Source organism: Mus pahari, chromosome 12, assembly GCF_900095145.1.
Source record: "Mus pahari chromosome 12, PAHARI_EIJ_v1.1, whole genome shotgun sequence".
NCBI lineage: Eukaryota > Metazoa > Chordata > Mammalia > Rodentia > Muridae > Mus > Mus pahari.
The window spans coordinates 72870810-72895318 of NC_034601.1; the positions used below are offsets into that span (position 1 = coordinate 72870810).

General features: G+C 37.1%; 1 protein-coding gene across 2 annotated transcripts in view; it reads left to right on the top strand.

The window, feature by feature from the left end:
- The first annotated feature begins 364 nt into the window (after positions 1-364).
- Ncam2 (neural cell adhesion molecule 2) overlaps positions 365-24509 on the top strand; it is a 419526-nt gene continuing 395381 nt past the window's right edge. Inside the window, exon 1 of one of the 2 annotated variants that reach the window (XM_021209390.2) lies at positions 365-640. In XM_021209390.2, the coding sequence (XP_021065049.1) occupies positions 586-640 (55 nt within the window). In that variant the 5' untranslated portion in view covers positions 365-585. The remainder of the gene's footprint in view (positions 641-24509) is intronic. The other variant, XM_021209391.2, reaches the window with a different exon arrangement.

Consider the following 24509-nt stretch of genomic DNA (forward strand, 5'->3'; position numbering starts at 1 on the left):
GGGTAGACACCAACCCTGCCACCACACCAGCTCTGTGGGAAGCAAGGGGCAGTAGTACTGTGCCTCTGAAGCTCAGCTCGCCCTCTGCAGTCCTCAGCAACCGGGTCACACCTGCGGGGGCGCCAAGAGCCAGAGGCTGCAGGTGTCCAGGCTTCCCGGTTCCCTGTGAGCATTCACCATCTTCATAGCTAGAAAAGCCGGGGACTCCTGGGCTCGAACCCACGGCTTGGGCTCCACTGCGGACGAATCCCGGGGCCGCGCGTGGCTGGCTCGCCGGGCGAGCGCGCGGAGGGATCCGCCGGGGCCGCGCCTCCCCGCCCCGTCCCGCCCCCGCCTCCTCCCGCCGGCTCCGCTGCCGCCGCGGCGGCCGCTGCTGCCGCCGCCGCCGCCGCCGCCTGGATATAGTGCGGCAAGGCGCGGAGCTTGCAGTCACTTTGCGAGGAGGAGCGCGCGGCGGGCTGCGGGCGGCTTGGGGCACCCGGGAGCGGCGGCGGGCTAGCAGAGGCGGCCGTGGCAGCGGAAGGTTCTCTCTCCGGGGCTGGACTTAATAACTTTGGAACTGTCCGCCGGTGTCACGTCCTGAACATGAGCCTCCTCCTCTCCTTCTACCTGCTCGGGTTGCTTGTCAGGAGCGGGCAAGGTAGGAGTGTGCGGCTTTCTCGCTTGACTTTCCCTCCCCCTCTCCACCCAACCCGGAGAAGCCAAGAGCGAGGCACCCGGGGCCACGAAACCCGGGCACCAAAGTTGCGGTGGTTCTTGAGGCGACTGTTGGGATTTTTCCCTCTTTCTTTTCGCGGCCCCTAAAATTCTATCCGTTTGCTCGAAAGACCCCTTAAATAAGAGGAGACCGTGCGGAATTGGAGATAGGCATCATCGGTGTGAAAGAGATCGGGAGAGGGAAAACTGCTCCAGCTTCTGAGATTTTTTTTTTTTTTTTTTTTTGGCTTATTCTCTCTTATTACCCGAAATTGGATGAGTGTGTTGGTGTGCATTCACAGTTAAATATCTGAGGTTGCGGAAAGGAAGGGCACGATGATGTTTTACAGAAGAGGCAAAAACTATCAGCATTAAAGTCGTTTATCAAAAATCTCCGTGGTGTGCAAGAAATTCAATTCTTGGAGATTCTTTTCTCCTTTCCCAACAACCAATTTTTTTTGGGGGGTGGGGGTGGGTGGGAATATGAAGTGAACGTTTGATGGCTTATTTATGTTAGGAACTAACAGGGGCCATAGATGCTGTAAAAACAGCAAATGGCTAAAACTAGGGTTGTGTTGCAGGCGTTCATTGTGACACCCCCCCTTTTGAATATAGCATAATCTGAACAGGATCTATCATTCGATTTGAATTACACCTGTAAGGGATTTGGAAGGTTGGGGAGCACTGGGAGTAGTGGGGACCTTTTTATTTATTTATTTTTTAATTTGGGTGGGGGAGAGAAAAAAAAAACGTGGTAGAATAACCCTAGGGACAATTGGTTGAAGGGATCTTTGCTAATCTGTATATAGATGATAGGCATTATGCATTTATCATTCTGCCTTCCATAGTCCACGTTCACATAAAATATATTCACAATCATTTGAAACGTTTTGAACTGTCCAGACAAGTTTGGACATTTAATTGGGGGAGACAAAAATACCAAAATATGCACCGGTGGAAGTCTTAAAGGCAAAGGTAATATCCATGATTCTTCTACTACATGAAAGTGTAGGAATGCCATATTATTTGTGCGGCATTTTCGATGAAATTAATAAAATGCAAGATAAGTTAAAATATGTTCTCTAAATCCAATTCTAAGCATTTTTCCCCACCGCTTCTGCGTTGCTCAGGTGGTCCAGCAGGGGGTGGTATAACTCCATTTTAAGCAAGAAATGCTCGTTTCTGCTCTTGCACCCACTGTCCTTCTATCATCTCTCAGTAGGGCTTGGCATTTTGGATGTAAAGACTTCCTTTCTCTGTCTTTCTCTGAAACTACAGTGTTAGCAAATGATGAACCACGATTGGATGCAGATTTTTATGTTCTGAACTACAAATTCACATGCTAGATACTGCTTTCATTTATAAACTGCCTCTTTCTGCCATCCTAACAGAGGATGGGTAATATTTCAGTCTCAGAAAAAATTGCAGATAGATCCATCGGAAGCTCATATTAGTCCTGTTCATTAATCCAGTCACCTCTCCTGCAAAGATCAGCATACACTTGTTCACTACAAGATACAGAGCTGTCATTTTGGGGGTGGGTTGGGCGGGTAGTTGTTGTTTAACTGTTCATTTATAACACGGGCAGGCAATTCTGAATCCCAATAAGGCAGTCTGAAAATCTAACTTAGATGCAGTTGCAATTAGGAGAGTGTAGTGTGAAGTAATATGGGGGCAAGTTTGTGCAGATTGATGATTACACTGTGCGCTGTCTGGAGGAAATCACCCCAGTTGTAGAGTCTGTGCATTTATCATTGCTGATGCCAAGTGTGCTGGAATTCAGGGAAAGGGGAGAGGTTGGAATATTTAAGTAGCTAGGCATAAATAGTACACAAAGACTGATACACTTTGGGTCTCTAGATGTAGCCTGTATTTGAAATTGTGATTTAGCTGATTTATAATCAGCACGCAGGGTGGTTAGAGAGGAGAAGTGTGGCAAGGAAGCCTGCCTGCAGGGGAACCCATATTCCTTGTCAATGAAACAGGGCAGACGGATGGCATCTTTGTAAAGAAGATCTCTCTGTCTTGTGCAGTGGCATGCCATGCAGAGAGCCTTAGTTGAGAACCCAGGAGAACTAGCTTTTCTGTGAGCAAGCATGTAGTATCGCTGCGCCATGTGCCTTCAGGAAGTCAAAGATGCCTGGAAACAGAAGTCCTTATCCTGGAGTCTAAATTTCTCTAGGCTGCTGTTTTCTTCTCTAATTACGGGTGCAGCCGAAAGTATCAGACACACCACTGGGAGCTGTTTTTCTTTTTTTAATGAACCGTGTGTAACTCACATTTCTGTTTGTTCTTTTTTTTTTTTATTATTTTCATTTTTTTTTTCTTTTCTGATGGAGCCATGAAAACCTACAAGCCAGTGGCCCTCAGGTTTGCCTTGGAAATACTAAAACCTCAAATGGCTGATTTATGTTTCCAACAATATACTTGCAGGGGATTTTATGAAGCATGATTGAAGCTGTTGCTTGAGAAAGTGGTGTGCAGTTTGACTGGGGAAAGGCAACGATGATGTATTCCCTTTTAAGTAGTCAAAACGTTTTGAACCACAACAGTAGAATGGAAGAAAATGGCCTAAGTGGAAAAGAAAAAAAAAAAAAAAAAGAAAAACAACTTAAGTGGATGCCAATCCCATAATTAGCTAACAAGACCTATTAACTCCAGTCCTTACTTTCAGATCGGTGTCATTGTTCATGGGGATGAGAGGTTTTTATTAAAAATTGAAATAGAAATGTTCTTTTGAAAGCCGTCCATTTCCAATGAATGATTAATGAAAGAAGGTTGTCAACTCTGGACTTAGTTGCCCATGGAAAGGAATTTATAATTACTTAACGTGTGCAATTATTTTTACCTTCTATTTAAGACTCAGTCCCAGGCTCTGCTGTCATAAATCTCTAGTGAGTCTCTCGTTAACAGGGCATGTTCTGTCTTTAAGTCTAATTCCCAATCTGAAATAGGGATGGGCTGCTTCTGAAACTTTCCGGGTGTTTAAAAATCATTTTCATCTCCTTTTAAGAACCATCTAATATGATTAATGCCAGTCTGTTACTGTTGTTCACACATGTTAAAACAGAAACGCTGCTCTACTGAAACCAGCAGGGTTATTCCATTCTCTTTAAAACTGTGTCTACCATACATAGCATCCTTTAGCCTAAAATGTGGGGAAGGGTCCTGTGAGAGTCCCACTCGGTGAGTGAATCTGGACATCTGCTTACATTTATTTTTTCCTAGGCAAATGCTGATAATTGTGCATTAGAGAGGTCTGTACCTTCTGAAGACAGAGCAGACATGTGGATGCCTACTAGCCAAATCCACAAATGCCCACTATGTATAGGCTTTGACATATGGCCTCTCTTGAACCCGTTCTCTGTCCACCCTGATCTAATTCTTTGCCTGCATCCTCTTTCTGTGAGGTTTCTATTGAACTAACTGAATGTCCATCTAACTTAGGGAATATAGGCTCTATAAATTAATATTTCTTTTGTCAGTGAACAGCTCAGAGGATTCCCTCCCCGGCTTGATGCCTGCTGTTCTCGCTTTCATTTCCCAAGCTGAATCGGCGCCCAGTGAGCAGTAGGCACAGTTAGACGGTCCCGAGTGTCAGATGAGTCTCTTCCTTGGCACAGGGGACTGAGGTTCGCTAGGACGTAATATCTTACAGAAGAAGCAATTAAGGGAACAAAAGAACTCCCTTCAGTAAAGGGAAAAGGTCAAGCTTCGTGTAATTTTGTAAATAACATGGCCTTCTTTCACAAATGAGCTGGTTTGTTGTGAGATGGAGAAAGGTGCTATGCAGCCTGAAGCCAGGAACCAGGCTCAACTGTGGAGTTTGTTTTTCACAGGCAAGTGCTGAAGGGGTAGGAAGAATGTTGGGAAAACTCTAGATCTGGTCCTGCTGCTTCTGCTGGCATTTGGCATTGGGGAACTCATTTTAACTTACCTCTTTTTAAGGATCATTGTCTGAATCAGTGCGCCTCTGACCATGTAGGGAAAAGTGTTCAGTTAGGAGGTGAGAGGATCTGCTAAACCCTCATCTTCTTATTAGTGCCATTTCCTTATTTTTATGTATTATGTCATTAATATGTCTCTTGGTATATGGAAAGTCATTCAAACAACATTAGTGGTCATATAGAGGAAATACACACAATTTTCTGGTTTTGCTGAATTCAGAAAATTCTGAGTTTCTTGCATCTTCATATCCTGCCAATTACAGTGAGGCTAAGAGTATTTAAAAGATTATCAATTAGTTTTAATTTTTCAAATTACATGATAAAGGGACACATTAAGGAGCAACTGGCCCTTTTATTAAAAGTAACATTCTGCCATTTAACAGAGTTAAGCTGCCATTAATCGTTCAGCAAACACTACTTCTTGGTGCTACCCACTTAAATATTTTAATGGTTCTTCACTGTTTTAAATTACAGTGGTGCTACTACTAAATAGCTGACAGCATTTTTCTTAGGCACATACATTTACAGTGCCTCTGTCAATTAATCAAGAACCACTAGTTATGTTAGAGATCTATGACATCATGATCATAGACATTCCTAGATGAAAATAACTAAGACGGGTGCTAAAGAATTTTAAGAATCTTTGTCACCCTACATATGACAAGATATCTTTGAAGGACTTTAGGTCGTTTATAGGGTTTTGGCTCAGCACTATTAAATTATTTTACAGGGAAAGGACAAGTCATTGCCTCTGAGAGCATAATGCCCAGGTGGCCAAGAGTCCCTTGACCTTGAAGAAGCAACTAAAATTCATAGAACAGCTATTTGCTCACTGAGAACTTGGACATTAACATATGCCAATGCTTGACCTAGATGCTCAGCCATTAAAGATAGTTGTGATAATGATATGTGTAAAATGTCGAACATATTACACATGATGTTGTTCATGATACTCAACAATCACCATACAGATAAAACATAATAATGTTTAGAATTATCTCACTTATTCAATCATATAAAAATCACAAAATTTCATTTGTAATTAGAAATATTTTATATGTTTAGAGACTCTAGAATGGAACTCTCTCATCATTGACTCTGTTAATTATGACTTATTTATTTATATATTCGTTGTTCCATATACCTCATTAGGCAAATGTATTAGAATTTTATACACTTTTATTTTTTAATGAACAACTGTGTGAGGTTTCACTTAAGGTCATAAGACACATGTATTATTTTTTAATTTGCAGGATGGTGTTGGTAAAAGTTCTTGCTCTTATGAGTTACACTGGAGGGTTAGGGTAGGCACATATTAGGATAAGTGAATTTAGAGGATATCAGATAGAAAAGCAAATGGGTAATTACCAGAGATTTAGTTAGTCCACATGCTTAACTCACTTCACACACAACACCAAACTTCTTTCTTTCTTTCTTTCTTTCTTTCTTTCTTTCTTTCTTTCTTTCTTTCTTTCTTTCTTTCTTTCTTTCTTTCTTTCTTTCTTTATTGGTTTTTTGAGACAGGGTTTCTCTGTGTAGCCCTGGCTGTCCTGGAACTCACTCTGTAGATCAGGCTGGCCTTGAACTCAGAAATCCACTTGCCTCAAACCAAACTTTTATGTAGATTTAAAAACTTAGAGAGTGTGAGAGCCAGAATATTAACCGTTTCAGAATAGGACTTGAATTCACAGCCCTGTGGCTGCCGGCACAAGACCTGAACAAGATCAGGTCAACAGGAGTTCTGACAAGAATTGCTGAGAGATTCATCAACCACAACACTTAACTGAGATGCTAAGGATAGTTGATGGTATCCCAGAGAGGGAGAGCCAGGTTTATTTACGAATGTGGCAATCATTAGGCCAAATGTGTCCTTGACAGTACCCCTACACTCAAAAGCATATTGAATACAATTGATATCAATGACTTGTTTGTTAAGTTAAAAAATATGGAGAAGGGTAAAAAGTTGGAAATGTGAAAATGCAGTCATGAGGGTGTGGCTCAGTTTATAGTGTGCATCCTTACTATTCATGAGACACTTGGTCTGATTCTCAACACTTCAAAAGACAGGCATCAATCTTACACACCATCAGCAGCAGCAACAGCAATATCAGCAACAACAATAACAAGAGCACACAAACACATACAACTCACATGCATGCACAGGGAAACATTGATAAACCTTGGATTGTATATAAGGTGAGTACCTGCTAACTATATTCTTGTTTGAGGTTGTTGTAGTCACATTGTAACTCAATTTTATCAAGACTCTATGGAGATTTTAGTCTTTTTATATTATTATTGATAAAAATTACAATACAGAGCAATAATCTGATTACTTATAGCAATTGTGATCAGTCATTATTTGGAATTAAGTACTTAATCTTTACTTCTGTTTCATGGCATTTACAAAAGAATATTTGTAGATTGAAAAAAAATCAGATGCATGTGAGAAAGCAATAAACCTTCCTGCAAAATGATGTGAAATAGCAAAAGATATCAAGATATCCTATGATTGATTACTCCACAGTCCTAGAGACTCCTTGGCATTCATCCTGTATCTTAGTGAAAATTCCTTGACTCTTCATGGTGAGACTCAGCTGTGACATACTCTACTATCTCCTGTTTCATTCCCCTTCTCATGGTGACTGAAGGCACAGAAACCGTAAATGTCTAGTGTGAAGCTAAGGGATCAATACTTGTACATAAGATACAGCTAAAGCCAAGCCTATGTTCATGAACCTGCATTTTACCTCAGCAGGGCAGAGAGCTTCACCATGCCTAGAGGAAATGAAAGCAATGATAGAGGAGGAGAAGAGACAACACGACCCAATGGTAGGAAAGGATGCAGTTGTCTCAACCACAGGAATCACACAATTCCAAGTATCAAGTTGGGAGATTTATTCAGTTGTCTAATCAATTGGATGGTTTGTAAAGGTCAGTCACAGCATCCAGGATGGGATGATGGAGCAAGAGTAAGTTTGATAGTGAGGTAGACCTTTGGGGCCTGGCTATTGAACAGGAAAGCAACTTGATGACGATGTTTGTAAAGCTGCTGACCCGATACAAATGGACCAAAGAGGGAATTAGTGAATCTACATAGGATTCTCTGAAAGTCTAAATGGATCTTATTATCAAATTTTCATGCAGTTTTTGAGACTGGCCTCTATATTACATAGTCTGTCCTGAAACTTGTTATGTAGAGCCTGCTTGGCCCTGAACTTTCAGAGGTCTCTGACCTCTCTGCCTTCAAAATGCTGAAATTAAAGTCATGAACCACCTGGCCTGGCTGCAAACATAAATCTTTCTTACAAGTTTAATTTGAAAGACTGAGGATAACATTTGAAATGTAAATAAATAAAATATCCAATACAAATAAAGGAGTACTTAAAATATTGAACTTATCTGAGAGAAAAAAATGATAATATTTCAATAAAAATAATGCAATACAATAAAATAGTGTTTGTGGCAATTTCAATTTTTTTCATGATTATCTCTTTAGAAGTATTATTCAGGCACCTAGTTAAAAATTTCAATGACAATTTTTTTTAAAGGGATGATTTTATTTTTCCCCTCAAAGTTATTACTTACCCTTGCTTATTATCTACATTTTATTTATTCATTTAGTTATTTATTAGGGTTTTTAAAACTTATTTTATTAGATATTTTCTTCATTTACATTTCAAATGCTATCCCAAATGTCCCCCTATACCCTCCCCCCACCCTGCTCCCCTGCCCACCCACTCGCAGTTCTTGGCCCCGGCGTTCCCCTGTATGGGGCATATAAAATATATCTTGCTATTGTGTCAGAATTTGTATTTTAATTAATGTTTAGCATATGTTTAAGACACACACACATATGATATTTGGGGAAATTTTTCAAACTTTGCCATGATTTCAGAATTTCCACTTAAATAATTTTCTCCTCTTGTCCATAGCTTTAAAAGCTATTCTTGGGAGAATAGAACAAAAGAAAATTAAAAAAATAATAATACATAACAGAGGACTGGCAGGGAGAGTGGCATTGATTAAAGGGCAGTATAGGTGTGCATGTGTAAATGTCACAGGACAACCTAGTTGACCCTGTAATTAGTATGTGTGAATAATTATAACTGTGGAACACTGGGTTTGAACAAAATGGCCTAGCGGGGAAAGTGATGGATGTTCACGTCCAGAGAAGACTCACATCCACATAAAAACCTGAACACAGTTGTATGCAATTGGCATCTCTGTAGGGTTTCGAGGTCAGGTGTAGGCGCTGAGTGTTAACTCTCAGCAGCTTAGCCAAAATCAGGAGCCTACAGGTTCACTGAGGTGCTCTTAGAAAAAAAAAAAAAAAAGAATAAATAAGTGGAGATCGCCACTCAACCTAGATCATTGTATCACATATAACATTGTATATCCGTGTACCTATACATTTGTGCGCAAACACACACATGAGTAGGTATGTACACATACTTGGCATCACAGTCACAAACACTCACATATATATAAATATTTATTTCTATATAAATATATAGAAAACTAAGACCTCACATGACACACAAAGACTTTTGGTACTGCACACACACGGCTGAAAATATTTCCATTAGTGTCCAAGGGAAATTAAAGGGAATAATATTTTGAGTGCCAATTTTATGCTGTATAACTGCGGTGAGCACTTGACTCATTACTTCATTTATTCCTGATTAAATCATATTTCATAGATGATGTACCTGCGATTGAGAGTGACTGATTTGTGTAGAGCTTTTAAGTGTGTTCTCTGGACTGCCATCCCAAATTTATAGTCAACGATCATTAAACACATTCAAGCTATATTTCAGTGCTTCTGCTCCAGTATATGTGTATATATATATATATATATATATATATATATATATATATATATATATAATTATATCACATCTATCATAACTCACAGAAGGTAAATAGTGAAATAATCCACCATAGTGAAGAAAAGGTGTTGATTGATATAGTATTTTCTCCAACTCTTTAGTTTTTAAATGGCCAAGAGCAAGCTTTCTTGTAAACACAAAAACTACAGCAATGCCTGAAGAGAAATTCAAATGAAGGAAATCTACTGATGCACATTCTTCCACTGTAAGTGGTGGATTGTGTTGGGGATCTACAAAACTATTACCACTAATATTTGTCTCTGCTAAGGTAAAATGGCAGCTGAAGGACCTTTGAAATCACATTGCCCTGGGCAAAATGCTGCTTATTTACTTCATTCTTTTCATTTTTTTAAAATGGTTTCAGTTCCTGATGAATGCTCTCCATGCCTTGAATCTTGACTTAAATATCTGCAGAAACTGGGTGCAAATACCAGTAGAAATTACACTAATATAGCTTGTAGTTAACACTGTTATGTAAAACACATTCCCTATCTAATGTCATCATTATGATTGTGGTCCTCTTGCTATGGCTAGGCCACAGATTTCTGAGAATTTTGAATGTTTTCCTCTTATTGTATTTCCATAAGATTTGACATTATAATTTCTTATTTTTATAGTAAACCAGGTCTCTTGGGATTGAGAATATGCAAGTATAATATTAAAGGCACATCTCTACATGCCAGCTGTACAGATGAGATTTGCTTGAGACACATCGTATAATGTTGATAGGTTTCCTACACCAAAATAAGTACATCTGCATATTGTTTTATGAGAGAGAGAGAGAGAGAGAGAGAGAGAGAGAGAGAGAGAGAGAGAGAGAGAGAACACGCATGAGTATGTGCATGGGCGTGCATGCATGTGTGCTTGTGCATGTGTGAGTTTGAGGTGAGGTTGGGTATTGAAACTCCAGGGAAGCACGCGACCATAGAGGAGCTGGAATCTTCATCCCCTGTAAATTAAAGCACCCTGTCCATTATAGGAAAATGTATAATATTTTTAGTACAGAACTATCTTATCATTTTTGCATTTACAGTTTTTCTTCATCTATAGATTTCTGTAGATTAACGTACTGAGCATACTACTCACGCAGAAAAATTTCATCTTTGCCTTCTAACAGCAAAATCACGACTTTGTGTTGTGCATACGTCGCTACACACAAGGAACATGAACAAAGAGGGTGGTACAAATGCCTTCTTACACAACGCATCATTCTTTGTTGTGTATGAGAAGCATGTGAAGACCGGGTCATATAAAGATTGTAGGAAACAGCCTTTTTTAGAAATACCTTCCAGTATTTGCAAGCTGTTACCTTCCTCTCTGTAAATTCAGACATATTGAAATTAAACAATGTGTCAACTCTTTGAAATGGGAGTTTTTCTCATAACCCGTCACAAAATAATATATATTAATATATGTATATAAATGTATGTATATATGTGTAAATATATGTAAATGCATATTTGTGTGTGCTTATAAGATTATATATATATATATATATATATATATATATATATATCAGATACAAGATTCTATCAATCACTGAAAGTTAAGTAAAACTCAGTGTATTTGAATGTATAGCGTGTGCACTATGAGACATACTACTAAACAAGAGACTCTAGAGTCAATGTGAATTTACCAGTTTCAAGAGCAACATTTACCCTGAAAATTAGTGTGACCAAATTAGAATGAAGTACACAGTAACTTAAAGACATAAAGTTACTTATTCTAAAAGAAATACTTAAAATTGATATAGATCTTTCACCTTATATAGACAATGGCTTTTAAATATATTTATGCCTTTACCTCAATGTTTGTTTGAACAATGTGAATTAGGGAGTTATTTAAATAACTTCTCATTGTGCATACATTTGTGTTCTATGGTTCTTACATTACCCTTTAGGCTGATTCCCTGGATGCTAGGGGTGCTAATTAGTGCCCGACTCCTCATGCCATCTATTATGGGCATTTAACTTAGAATGGTTATTCTCACATTTATGTGCTTTCTACACCCTTCTTCGCTCGAATTCCTTGTATGCTGGGATTTGAGCTGAAGACAGTTGTCCTGAATTCCCAGATTTAAAATCTGTGCCTGTGTGGCTTGTTCATTCTATACTTTTTTAAAAACCATTTAACCCTCAGAATTTTACATTTCTTTATCACTTAGCTTTAACCCCATACCACTGAGAATATCATTCATTCTTCTATCATGTGTAAACTAATTACTACCTACTTGTTACTCCTCAAAATTGCAACATTCTTGAATCCAGCTCATCAGATATTTCACATTTCATCACTGTCTTCTCTGAGAACACCACAAATGCAAGCAAGCCTTCCAATTCTGGCTTCTCTTCCTATGTGATATATTTGATTAGAGACTTCATTGTAAATCAGTATGAGTTTTCTTGGAAAAGCAATGGATGTTTACCAAATAAATGCTGAGTGAATATTTACATCTTAACTAGAAAAGAGCAAACCAAAGTGTCAGGTTTATTTTAAAATATATTTGATCCTGGGTTTGGGTAAAGGTTCAGTTTATTAGGAATATATTTGTTGGCCTTGGTATTTATTTCAAGTGTTTAGTATATGTCGGGTCCATGAATGTGGCAAACCATGTACTTCACATAAATTAGGAGTGATTATTTAATTTATAAGGAGTAGCATAGTTGTCCTACTCTACTACTGATCTTACTTTTTCACAAAAAAGTAATTTGACTGTCAATAAAAAGTTCATTAATTATAAAAAAGTTAACATTTAAATCCCTATATATGTAAACCACTGGAGATAGTAATGGAGTTTAGATTTCAGATCTGTCTCTGTCTCTTTTTGTCTCTCTGACTCCCTAACATATTTCTAAAGTACATACATATAGGGATCTATGTAGAAAGGAAATACAAAAGAAATTAAAATAACCTAGAACAATAGATTTAATTTGCGATACTACAATAAACACAAATATTGTCACCAAGATATGTCTAATATTTCAATGGAGCCACTCCTTAAACTTAACACAATCTTGGAGGATGATTAAGCATTGCTCATGTATTTAATGGTCATGGCAAAGCTACTCTAAATTGTACCTATAGGAAGAAAAAAAAATACAGTTAAATGTTTACCCTGGTTTTTCTAGGCTCTTTGATTATTTTAATGAAGTTAATTTTTCATCTGAAATCTTCTTTTGCCTGGTAGCCACATTTATTTTACCCCTCTTTGATGACTTTCTGAAGGCATTTTCAAGGACTACCTCCAGAGATGAAAGCATTTAACTGAACAGAGTGCATTTTGCAATACCTCAGAGTACCTTACAGAACAATCATTTATCTGCTCACCCTTTCTTTCTCATGTACCTTTCTGGGGGTATTTTTCTTTTAACTTCAAATACAACTTTCAATTAGTGATTAAGTAGTCCTGCTGATTCACCCATTCCATTCTCATTTCTTCCTCAGATTGTATCTAATTCATAATCATTGCAATTATTAATCTAGATGAGTCATTTCATTTCAAAGCCCCCTCAAAGGTCGAACGGGAACACATCCAACATCTCCAGGGATGGGAGATGGCTTGTGCTTTAAAAAAAAGAAACTCAAGAACTTATGCAATGACTTTATGTCCCCTTCCCTGGCTTATGCACGCCTTAATTGCCATATCCAAAATGGTTATTAAATGTCCAACTTCAGTATTCTACTTTCTTTAGTACAAGATGGGCTGGAACAGAATTCTGAGCATTATGCAACCCTCTAAGAGGCTAATGTTAATCTTACATTGTAGTGAAATATTTTATCAAAAATGCTCTTCTTCTGAGCAGCTAGTAATGAACGACTTCTATGGGCAGAGTATGCCTCATTTAAGCTAGGACAATTAAAGTAGTAAATATGGCATATGAATGGAAATAAGCATTTATGAGCTGTCATCTTTTTCTTATGTCTTCCTATTCATCTCTCTTTTACCTGCCCCACCCTGCCTCCTGTTGGAGGCCTCTGTTTTTCGAATGATGCATATTGATGTCAATGTGTACCAGGAGAAGTTTAGTTTTTAAAAGCGCTAATTAAGACGACCCAACATATCTCTTCTCTAAGCAGAGTGCATGCAGGGAGCTGGAGTCGAAAGAAAAGTAAGACTGGCAGTGATGGCACACGCCTTTAATCCCAGCATTTGGGAGGAAGAGACAGGCGGATTTCTGAGTTCAAGGCCAGCCTGGTCTACAGAGTGAGTTCCATGACAGCCAGGGCTATACAGAGAAACCCCTGTCTCGAAAAAAAAAAAGAAAAAAAAGAAAAAAAAAGAAAGAAAGTAAGAGAAAGAAAGAAAGAAAGAAAGAAAGAAAGAAAGAAAGAAAGAAAGAAAGAAAGAAAGAAAGAAAGAAAGAAAGAAAGAAAGAAAGAAANAGAAAGAAAGAAAGAAAGAAAGAAAGAAAGAAAGAAAGAAAGAAAGAAAGAAAGAAAGAAAGAAAGAAAGAAAGAAAGAAAGAAAGAAAGAAAAGTAAATACTTAGAGAAAAGACCGGGTTTGTTTCAAGGAACAAAGAAAAATTTGTCCATCACCTAAAAGGGAATGGAATGTGAGTGACTGCTCACACAAAATTTGATCTGGCATCATTACCTACATGGATGTGTATCGGAAATGTCCAGAAAAACACAGAATGGGTAGATATGTCGTTGCTTTCTCTGCGAACACAATATTTATAAATATTTGTTGAACTAATTAAATGAAGGAGAATAATTCTAATACCTCCACAGCAGGTTTTCCTATGAATTAGTTTACTTTTTTATTATTAATCATTTTATTTATTTACATTTCAAATGTTATCCCCCTTCTGGATCCCCCCTCTGCTAACCCCCCATCTCCATTCCCATTCCTTTTGTCTGTAAGAGGATGCTCACCAACTCCTGTCTCACCACTCTAGCATCCCCCTTCTCTGGGGCATGGAGCCTCCACAGGACCAAGCGCCTCCCCTCCCACTAATGCCAGATCAGGCAGTCCTCTGCTACATATGTAGCAGGAGCCATGTATACCCTTTGGTTAGAGATTTAGGCCCTGGGAGCTCTTAGAGGTCCAGTTAATTGATACTGTTGTTCTTCCTATGGCATTGCAATCCCCTTCAGGTCTTTCAGCCCATTCCTTAATTCTTATTTTTTATTACTCAATCTTGTGCAGGTTTTTTGTTTTTAACAAGTGATAAATGACATTACACAGAATGGTATGTAGCATATGATAGGATGAAGAATGGTTGTTGCACTTATTCAAGATTATCGTGTGGAGAAGTAGTCTGTCTTTGATCAGACTAAGCAAGTGCCAGAAACAGTTGCACTTCCTGGTTCTTTCCTTATTTTTCAACCACATCTTTTCAGTTCTAGCCCTAGAAAGTTAACAGCGACAAAATCACATGTATTTGTAGAGAACAAAGTGGTGTTTTGATGTACTGTGATATTATTAGCCAAGCAAATGAAAATATTTTAATAATTATCGTTTAGTGCAGAGAACATGTGAGGTATGATTTCTTAACAGGTTTGGAGTATGCCACACGTTATTATTAGCCATAGCAAGAATTCTACACATCAATTTCTAGAAATTGTTTAAATTATCTTAATGTAGCTGTATACTTTTAATCTTCCTCATGTCTCTCCCTTATCTTCTGCCAACTAGTGTTCTATTGTTTGCTTTCCTGAGTTTAATACTAACTTTTGCCAGAAGTTGTAGTAATATTTGCCTTTCTATGCTTGGATAATTTTACATATTGTGATGTTCTATGGGTCCATTTACATTTCTTCATATAACAGTATTTCCTTTTTAAAATTTGAGCTTATTAGTATTACATTTTGTGTGCATGTCTCATACAATTTAGCCATATGTCCTTGGGTATATAGTCGGCATTGTAAATAATGATCCAGTGAACATGGTGTGCAGGCACTTCTGTGAGATGCAGATTTCATTTCATTCCATTATATTTCAAAAGAGAACCACTGGGTCATGTGAGCCTAAACCATATGCAAGGCGGCAAGCATAGATAAACAGAGTTCTGTGAAACTAAAAAAAAAAAAATAAAATAAAATAAAACAGTCAAATATCAGCACCAACAAAGTCAATCACCAGGAAAATTGTTATTAACCTAAAACACAAGGGGAGTATTTACAAAATGTACTTTTGCTAAGTGACCAAGAAGTAGATGAAAACAATCTCCATATTATTGTTCAGCAGGGATTAAATTTATAATGCTTTGTGGTAGATAGAATACATTTTAACAAAAGAAAAAATCAAAGTGTCAATGAAGATAGGTTGAGCAGGAATCCATAGGTGGGAGGAATGTGAACTAGTACAGACACTACAAATCACAGCACAAAGGTAATAAAAACAAATAGATCCATATTATTACCAAGGCATTTTTTTTCGGTTGGGGGGCTTGGGTTTGGTGACTGATCATTGGGTAAAGAAGGACAGATTTTAATGACTTACAAAGGGAATTTTCATGGAGGATCAATCACATTTTCTGATAGTGGAGTGTGGTTTATGGTATCTTTATGGTGGGAGAGCTAAGTGAGTAGGCTGCTAGTGTAATTCATTAAGGACTATGCCATATAAATATTTAAATATGTTACTTATTCAAATGGCTTTTCTTATTGTGAAACACTGGAATTATTAATAATTAAACAGGTCATCATTGTGTGGTTGACTTAGAGAATACTTTCACAATGAAATAACATCAGTTTGAGGATGCTTTTAGGAGCAAGTAAAAGAAGCACTATTAAGAATGCATCAAAATAGGAGTCTACTCTTGCTTTAATAGGCCATATAGAGGCAGTTTGCAAAGCACATTTCTGATTAGAGTTTGAACTTTTTCTCTTGAATGGAACATTTAGCTCCAGAACTACATGGCATTGTATGCAGTCATTCTCAAATGGAAATAAATGATTGTTAAATGGCTTTTGTAGATATGAACACCTATGTACGCTGTGCTGTGGATTCACCTCACTTCTCATTGGTAGAACCACTTCATATGATTAGCCACAGGTGAATCAGAATTGAGAAGAAATACATTACTATAATAGCTCCTGGTTAAAATTAATATTTCCTGATAATGACAAGGAGTCTTGCCTCACTTGAAGCTTGAAAAATTACAGAGAAACCCTGTCTCGAAAAACAAAACAAAAAAAAAAAAGAAGAAGCTTGAAAAATGACCACTTAAACTCATTGTCTACCTAGTATGAAAGAATGAAGAGGTCAAAAAAGTGTGAAATTGGTTGTCATATGTGTTGGCTAACATGTGTTTTAGAGGGTATTTTGTAAAAAAAAATAAAAATAAAAAGTTTCTTTTTAAAATTATTATATATTTTATTTATATACATTTCAAATGTTATCCACTTTCCCAGTCTCCCTCCAGAAAAGCCCTATCCCATCCTCCTTCCTCCTGTTTCTATGAGAGTGTCCCCCCACCCTTCACAGGACCAAGGGCCTCTCCTCCCATTGATGCCAGATAAGGCCTTCCTCTGCTCCATAGGCAGCTGGAGCCATGGGTCTCACAGTTTCTAAGGCCAACTTTTATAAAGTACTTGCAGTGTTTATTAGCTCTCTATATGTGACCTTTTATTATTCCCCAAATATAGTTTGGATGTGTACTCTGCTTTATACATGAGTAAACAAAGAGATTTTGAGGTCAATCGACTCAACAACTCCTGTAGGTGCTTGTTGTCCAAGCTGGAATTGAACCTTAGATGGTTGGCAGAATGTGGCCTTCTTGGTGCTGCGTTAGCAGGGGAATAGATAGTTGATGGTTCAAATGGATTGTTGAAGTCTGAAGCAAGGACTCATCATCTCCTTTGTGAGTCAGACAGTGCTCACTGAAGCAAGCTATTAGCATGAACTTATTTAAAATATATATCTGTATGTAGCTTTCAAAAATTGATAACTGAACTAAGTAAGAGATAAAGTAAGAATTTTTCCTAAGTGATGCAGTGTGAAGTGGCTACATTTTTCTGTGAGTATAGGATTGCTTTTACTCTGCAGAGTTGGGGATCTTCTAACATTTGACTCCAGTCAATGCAAAAACATACAAGAATAGTTCTCGAATAATTAAACTGTATGAACTCAAAGAGCACATCAGAACATGGAGACATAAAAGGGAGCTAAAATATTTGAAACAAATGTTTGTCATCATTATTTTATATGATTCCAGACAGGAGGACTCAATGAAAAAACTAAGTTAAAAAACTAAGTTACTTAATTTTAGATATGCAATAGTTGAATAAATGAGAGACTTGGAAACCTACGTGTTCTTCATAGGGAAAGCTAAAACTAAAAATTAGTATTGATTTTAAAACTGACTGCTAAGATAGGGGAAATACAGAGATGTGTATAAGCATGTGAACACACTGATCAGATTTCTAATTTAATGTTTAGATAGGGATGCAAGCTGCATCCACTCCTCATCTCCATCACAGGGTATTTATGTAAAGATATGTATGTCTGTATGTACAAACATATGTACGCATGTATGTATAAATGTATGTATGTATGTATGTATGTATGTATGTATGTATGTATGTTTTTCTCCCTATAACAGATCAGCAAACTAAAGGGCAATCAAAGTTAATGCTGAGGCATTTGGTGCACAAAAGCACATGCACTGTGATTTTTCATCTCATAATCTACTCAGGTTATTTCTGTGACGGGTATTCTTCACCAACCGTATATTTTCCAATTAACCAACTATGATAAATTTTGTATAAAACACATATCATTTTATATAAAAATATATGTTTGAATAGGTGTGGTTGTAAATATGTTGAGGTATAAATGTACAGGCATATGTATTATTTCTAAATATAGCTATACATACATTATGTGTATAACTTTGAATATTGTCATTCAGTACCATGTAAAATATTTGCTGGTTTATTTCATTTAAAAGTGAATATTTTTTGATATTTTTAACATCTAAGAAGAAACTATATTTCGGTATAGTTATACTTCACACTTTCTGCAGCCGTAACCTAGTTAGACAATGTTTAGTTCTTCAAGATTACTTGTCTTTGTTTCCTGAGATGAGCAACTGAACAGCTCTACTTCCTTATTTTTAAAAGAAACTGCAGGCACACAACTGTTCATAATTAATGATATTTTCTAGCAAAACCTACTGTGTGAATATAAACAAAATCAGCATTGCCGCACTAGTACCCTGGTTCCAATTTAAGGACTGTGATCAAACTATGTGTACAAACGTGAACCCTACATTTCATTTCCTTCACTTGTCATTGAAGAGATGAAGGCAGCTACATCATGGACATCATCTCTCATCCTTTTCATTGCTATGCTCAGTGGGTACCACATCCTCTCTCAGAGCTGATGAAAAGTCACGTTTCTCATTTTTGTGGTATCATCATGAGGATGAAATCATGATACTGGAGCCATGCATTGTTTGCTATCACAATGTGGATCCTTTGGTCTCCTCTGGGAATTTCTAAACAGATAATCACTTCTGTTTCTGATGACACAAATCAAATTTATTTGCATAAAGTGCTTCTGTAAGTTCTGTTGATTATTTTTATTATATAAACCATTCCTATTTTGCAAGCATACAAGACAAATAAGTGGATTTGCATCAGGGAATGTTCACATTGGGCAGCTCCTATCAACTTTATCATTGTGTGGTTATAGTTTCATGGAAATTAAAGGGTTTTATAAAGGGGTTTTCCTTTATTTTCAGCAGCGTTGAGCAGCTTCTTTTTTTCATCTCTTATTTTTTTATTACTTTTGAGCAGCCTCTTTTAAAACTACCTCTTTGATTTTCCGTTTACTCTTCATGGTTTGGTCAGAGTGAGTGGTCATATTTTTTTTTTCTAAAATGTTCAGTATTCACATCATGTAGCCGACCACTAAAGCATTTTGGCTTAGTGGTTGATACCAAACTGACTAAGGTCTTCACATGATACTTCCAGACACCAAGGACAATGACTGTTTAGTGTCAGTCTGAAACATTTTTCGGGGCACAAGTTTATATGTATGTGTGTGTGCATGTGTGACTATATGTATGTATATGTATGTGTGTGCAAGCATGTACATGTGAGTATATATATATATATATATATATATATATATATACACACACACACACCACACATATATATGTGTGTGAGAATATGTGTGTATATGTATACATGTGCATGTGAATATAGGAGTTTATGTGTATCTGTGTTTGTGAGAGTATGTGTGTGCAAGTGTGTGCATGTGTATATATGTGTGCATATGAATGAGTATATGTGCGTTTATACATATGTATGGGTGTGTGAGTGTATGTATGTATATATGTATGCATGTGTATATGTGTGCTTGTGCATTTGAGTGTATGTTAGTGTGTGTGTGTGTGTTTGTATGTTTCTGTGTGTGCATATGTTAGAAATTGAATTCTATTATGAAAATAGTGGCTTCTTCAAATGTGACTATTTTGCTTCCAATCCTGTTACATGCTCGTGAATCTTAGATTTCTTTTCATATTAATATGGCTAATATATTTTCTTCTTTATTTTATTTAAAAGTCCTACGTTTTATAATTATACCTGCATTTTATGCCATGAAAATGCCTTTTGACTTTCTAAGCCTGTGGCAGAGATTGCATAAGCAGTTAAAAAGAAAACAACTGAAATTTGGCAGCTTCACATTCAAATTCGGGTCATTCAATTTCTCTCCTGCTTCTTCCTTCTCTCTCCCTCTCCTTCCAGATCCCCCTCTCCTTGAATTCATGAGCTGGCAATCTTTTCACTTCAGCCTCCAAGGAGCTAGGATTACAAGCATAATCCTCAGCGCTTGGTTTACCTGGGGTCTTCTAGAAGCTTATCTTCTTTGCTGTTTTTTTTTTTTTTTTTTTTTCTGTACCATTCTCCATTCTTAGCTTCTATGTAGATACCGATGCTTCCTGGGCTTTGGTAGAGCCCATACTCTGGCATTCTGCATGCTCGCATTTTGCAGCATAATCCAGACACAGTGATTTCCACTTTAACTCCAAATGAATCCACCTTCACAACCTGGCTGCTGGTGCCACACAGTAGATATGGTACTTGTATTTTCTGGTTCAAAATCCTCCTGACTCACCTACCAGTCTTTTATAGAATAATTAAATGCTAATGAAAGTATAAAGATTTCTAGGGTCATGACTGAGTTAGGTTCTTTGTGGGGAAGATGTTTTTTCTCGTTAGTAGGCTCTGAGCTTTCTATAATCATGGGTGAAAAGCAGACAAAAGTCCAGGTTTCCTTCAGATCATTCAGTGATAACTGTCATCCAGCTCTGGTTACAAGGAAGGTGAGTAGGCTGCCAGTGGAGGACCTTAAGGTGCAAGAAAAGTCAATGATCTGCCAAGAAGCATGTAACTCCATAAAATCTAAGACTGCATGTGAGAAGTAGAAAATAGAATGGTGGAGAAAATTCAAGCAGCTACATATTTTTGCCAAAATTATACCAAATTCTGAGTTTTCTAAGGAAAAGAAATCAAGTAAGCTTATGATTTTTATTATCAAGGATAGATATAATACTATCAATTTTTAATACACAGGAAAATAATTTATCTTGTGATTCCTCATGTAAGATAATGATGGTCAGTTTCTTAGAAGACAGCTCCCATACTGGTTTTATCAATAAATCTCAGAAACCACTTATAGTAATTTTTCCTTACCTAACTATACTTAAAAAAGCATGGAACAAATAACAAATTTTATTTGTCTAGGATATGATTTACTCAAATATAATTATGTGCAATATATGGCAGACACAAAGACTAACATTTACTGTTTAGTTTGTATATGTTGACCATGTTAGTGGTGAAGAATGTGTTAAAATATGAAATGATGGATAATTTTGGAAAGTTTAGAATTCATTCCTCGAGGATTTTGACTGGTATTTCATAATCCATTCCTTTTGTCAAGCTAAGCTGTGTTTAGGTATGGATTCACTTTCTAACAGGATTTTTCTACCAGGCATCAGTAATAACATTCTTATTTCTAAAGCAGTTATTCAAAGAATATTTGATATTTCTGTGTAAGTAACAAAATGTGATAGCAGCCCATGTGTAGTATTGATGCACCCAGAGGACCAAGAATTTGATTGACAACACAGTGGAAATGAGTCTCTGAGAACTGAAAATGAATTTATGTTCTGCTTCCCACACCTCAGCATCTCGAAGATCCCGCTGCTGATATGTTCAGACGCATAGCTTTTGATCCTGCCTTTTACCCTGGGGCCCAGGGGAGAGCTAGGTTTTGTGTTTTCCAGCAGCATCCGGAATAGCCAGGGATAATTGAATTACTTTTATAAAACAAGGATTGGCCATACATTTCAATACAATATCCTGAATAAAATAAATACCCTTAAAGGGATAAGTGAGTTATTTACTTAGAGCTAGTGAATAGTATCGCTTAGTATGCAATGAACATTTTTAATTAGAACAAAATAAAATTGAATAAATTTTTGTTACGGAAACATATTTTCTGACAAAATGAAATTCTTTCAAACATTTTAAGGGTATTATTTTTGTGGTTGCCTTTCATTATAATAGGCTGGGTTTTAAATATGCTTCAACACACTGGAACTGTTATGCCACTCTGTTTAAGAATGTACCCTAAAGAAAGGTCTGCTACTGTTTATAGTTTTCTGTGAAGAAAAATTTGCATTCTCAGTTTTAATTTTTATGCTTTCTTATATTTTTATTTTTATATATCTCAGGCTGGTCTTGAGTGTGTTATACAGCCAAGGTTGTACCAGGACTGTGAATCTGCCTGCTTACAATACCCAGGGTGTAGAGACTCCAGACATATATCAACACACTTACCCTTTCTATCATTTGAAATGGTAGAATAACTGTCAGGATGAGTATTTACATCATGCTGGGGGGTTACTATTTTACTAGAAATTGAAGCAAGATATTTTACTTAAGGATTAATCTTTTCTTTAAAAAATGTCACGTAAAGCAGAGATTCTCGTTAAAACCTGTCGGAGGTAGCTGTCAGTCTCTTCTGGATAGGAACAACGAAGTTGGTGGTTGGAAGAAGGTAATGAACCCAGAGTGTTGGATAGAGGAGCTACTGTGCAATGCTGTGAGAACATGGACTGGGAGAACAAGTGATTCATAAAACCCCTCCAGGGCTGTTAGGTGCTCCCCGACACTGTTGACTACATTAATAGTGCCATTGATCAAATTATTTAAAAGCAGTTCAAGAGTGTTCACAATGTGTTGATTGAACCTGGAAACAATCAGAAGTCAGGTAGAGATTGACCAAGACCTTCCTCTATCTAGGGTCATTTAAAATGATAAAGCTAAGAAGTCAGTGTTCTGAGTAGATAGAGAGCTAGAACAGGCCTTGGCACCGGGGATCAGTTAAACCTACTTCTCATAGTAGGAGAAGAAAACAGTTTCGCTGACTTTACACCAAAGCAGGTGCTGATGGTCTTCCACTAACACCGTGTGAGACATGCTGACAGCCCAGAGACTAGAAAAAGGAAAAGAGGAGTTAGAGAAATTGTAAAAATATTTTAAAATTTGAGTTGAAGCAATAGGAATTGAACAAATTTTCATAGACTCAAGATGTTTACAAAAATTTTCTTTTACAGTACAGTTGAAAAATGATGCTCAGTATCTATTTTAGGCTTAGTTCCTCTTCATTAACTTAGTGATTACCTCACAATTTCAGTTTTTCAAAACTATGTACTGAGTTAGGGGTTTTGGTTCTTATCAAGTTCCAGTCTCCCAAATGAAAGCATCTTATTGAACAAATACTACTAAAACCATAATCTAATTCAAAAATTTATGTTGTGTGAAACATATTTGCTTCTAAGTCTCTTTAATGAGGCCTAACCAGCTCTTTGGAGGGAAAAGTCAACTGTTGTGATTCCCATTTTATATAGAGATCTTCACTCTGAATGCATCGGGGTCATATTTGTGGTCACTTTGTTGTTCTTGTTGTACTTAATCTTCCTAGCATCTCATCGTCATTGCCAGAAACCTTTGGTGTGCAGCCTGCATATAAAAACAGAGCTAACTGCAGTGCACACTACCTTACCTGAATTAAAATGAGGCAGTGCAGAACTACATGTGCATCTCAGTGAAATCCAGAAGTGAGTTGGGATGCAAAATGCCCAAGTGGTCTTCTGATTTTCATAAGCTATTTTATATTTTATTTTATTTTATGTAATTTATCTACACTATTCTGTAATTATATTAAAATTCCATTTGTATACAAGTCTATGTTTCTGTACTTTTAAAAACTCTAGAGGTAAATAAAACAAGTGTGGCAAGGTGCTCAAGAGTAAAATAATGAAAATTAAATCCACTACCATCTCCGATATATAACCCAGATATTTTTTAAATATAAGAGCATTTAAAATAACTTTTGTAGCCAGGTGTGGTGGCACCTGCCTTTAATCCCAGCACTTGGGAGGCAGAGGCAGGTGGATTTCTGATTTCGAGGCCAGCCTGGTCTACANAGTGAGTTCCAAGACAGCCAGGGCTATACAGAGAAACCCTGTCTCGAAAAACTGAAAAAATAAATAAATAAATAAATAAAAGTAAATTAACTTTTGTAGTAAAATTTTGTTGGAAATCCCCCTAATTTCTGTAACTATATTCATGATGATGTAGCTGAATATCAGACCGACTGAAAGGCATTTTTCCAGTTACAATGGAAATCATAAAATGAAAGAGCCTGTCCATCAAGTTGATGTTATCACTTAGTCAGAAATCTACAATGTCTATTTCAAAATAGCACAAAGTATTGTCCACTGTGATAGGGTTTTTTATACCATTATTTACGGGCTTGTTTCTTCTCTCTTTCTTTCTGCATCAGCCCACACCTTAATTCTTTAATTCTTCGGATGAAATCTGTGACAGTGGTCAAGGTGGATTCCGACTTAGCCACAAGCCTTTAATGCAGCTAGGAGAACAGTAGATCCTTTGTGATGTAAAATTCTTTGTTGTCATATTGCCAATGTGTGCTTTGTGCC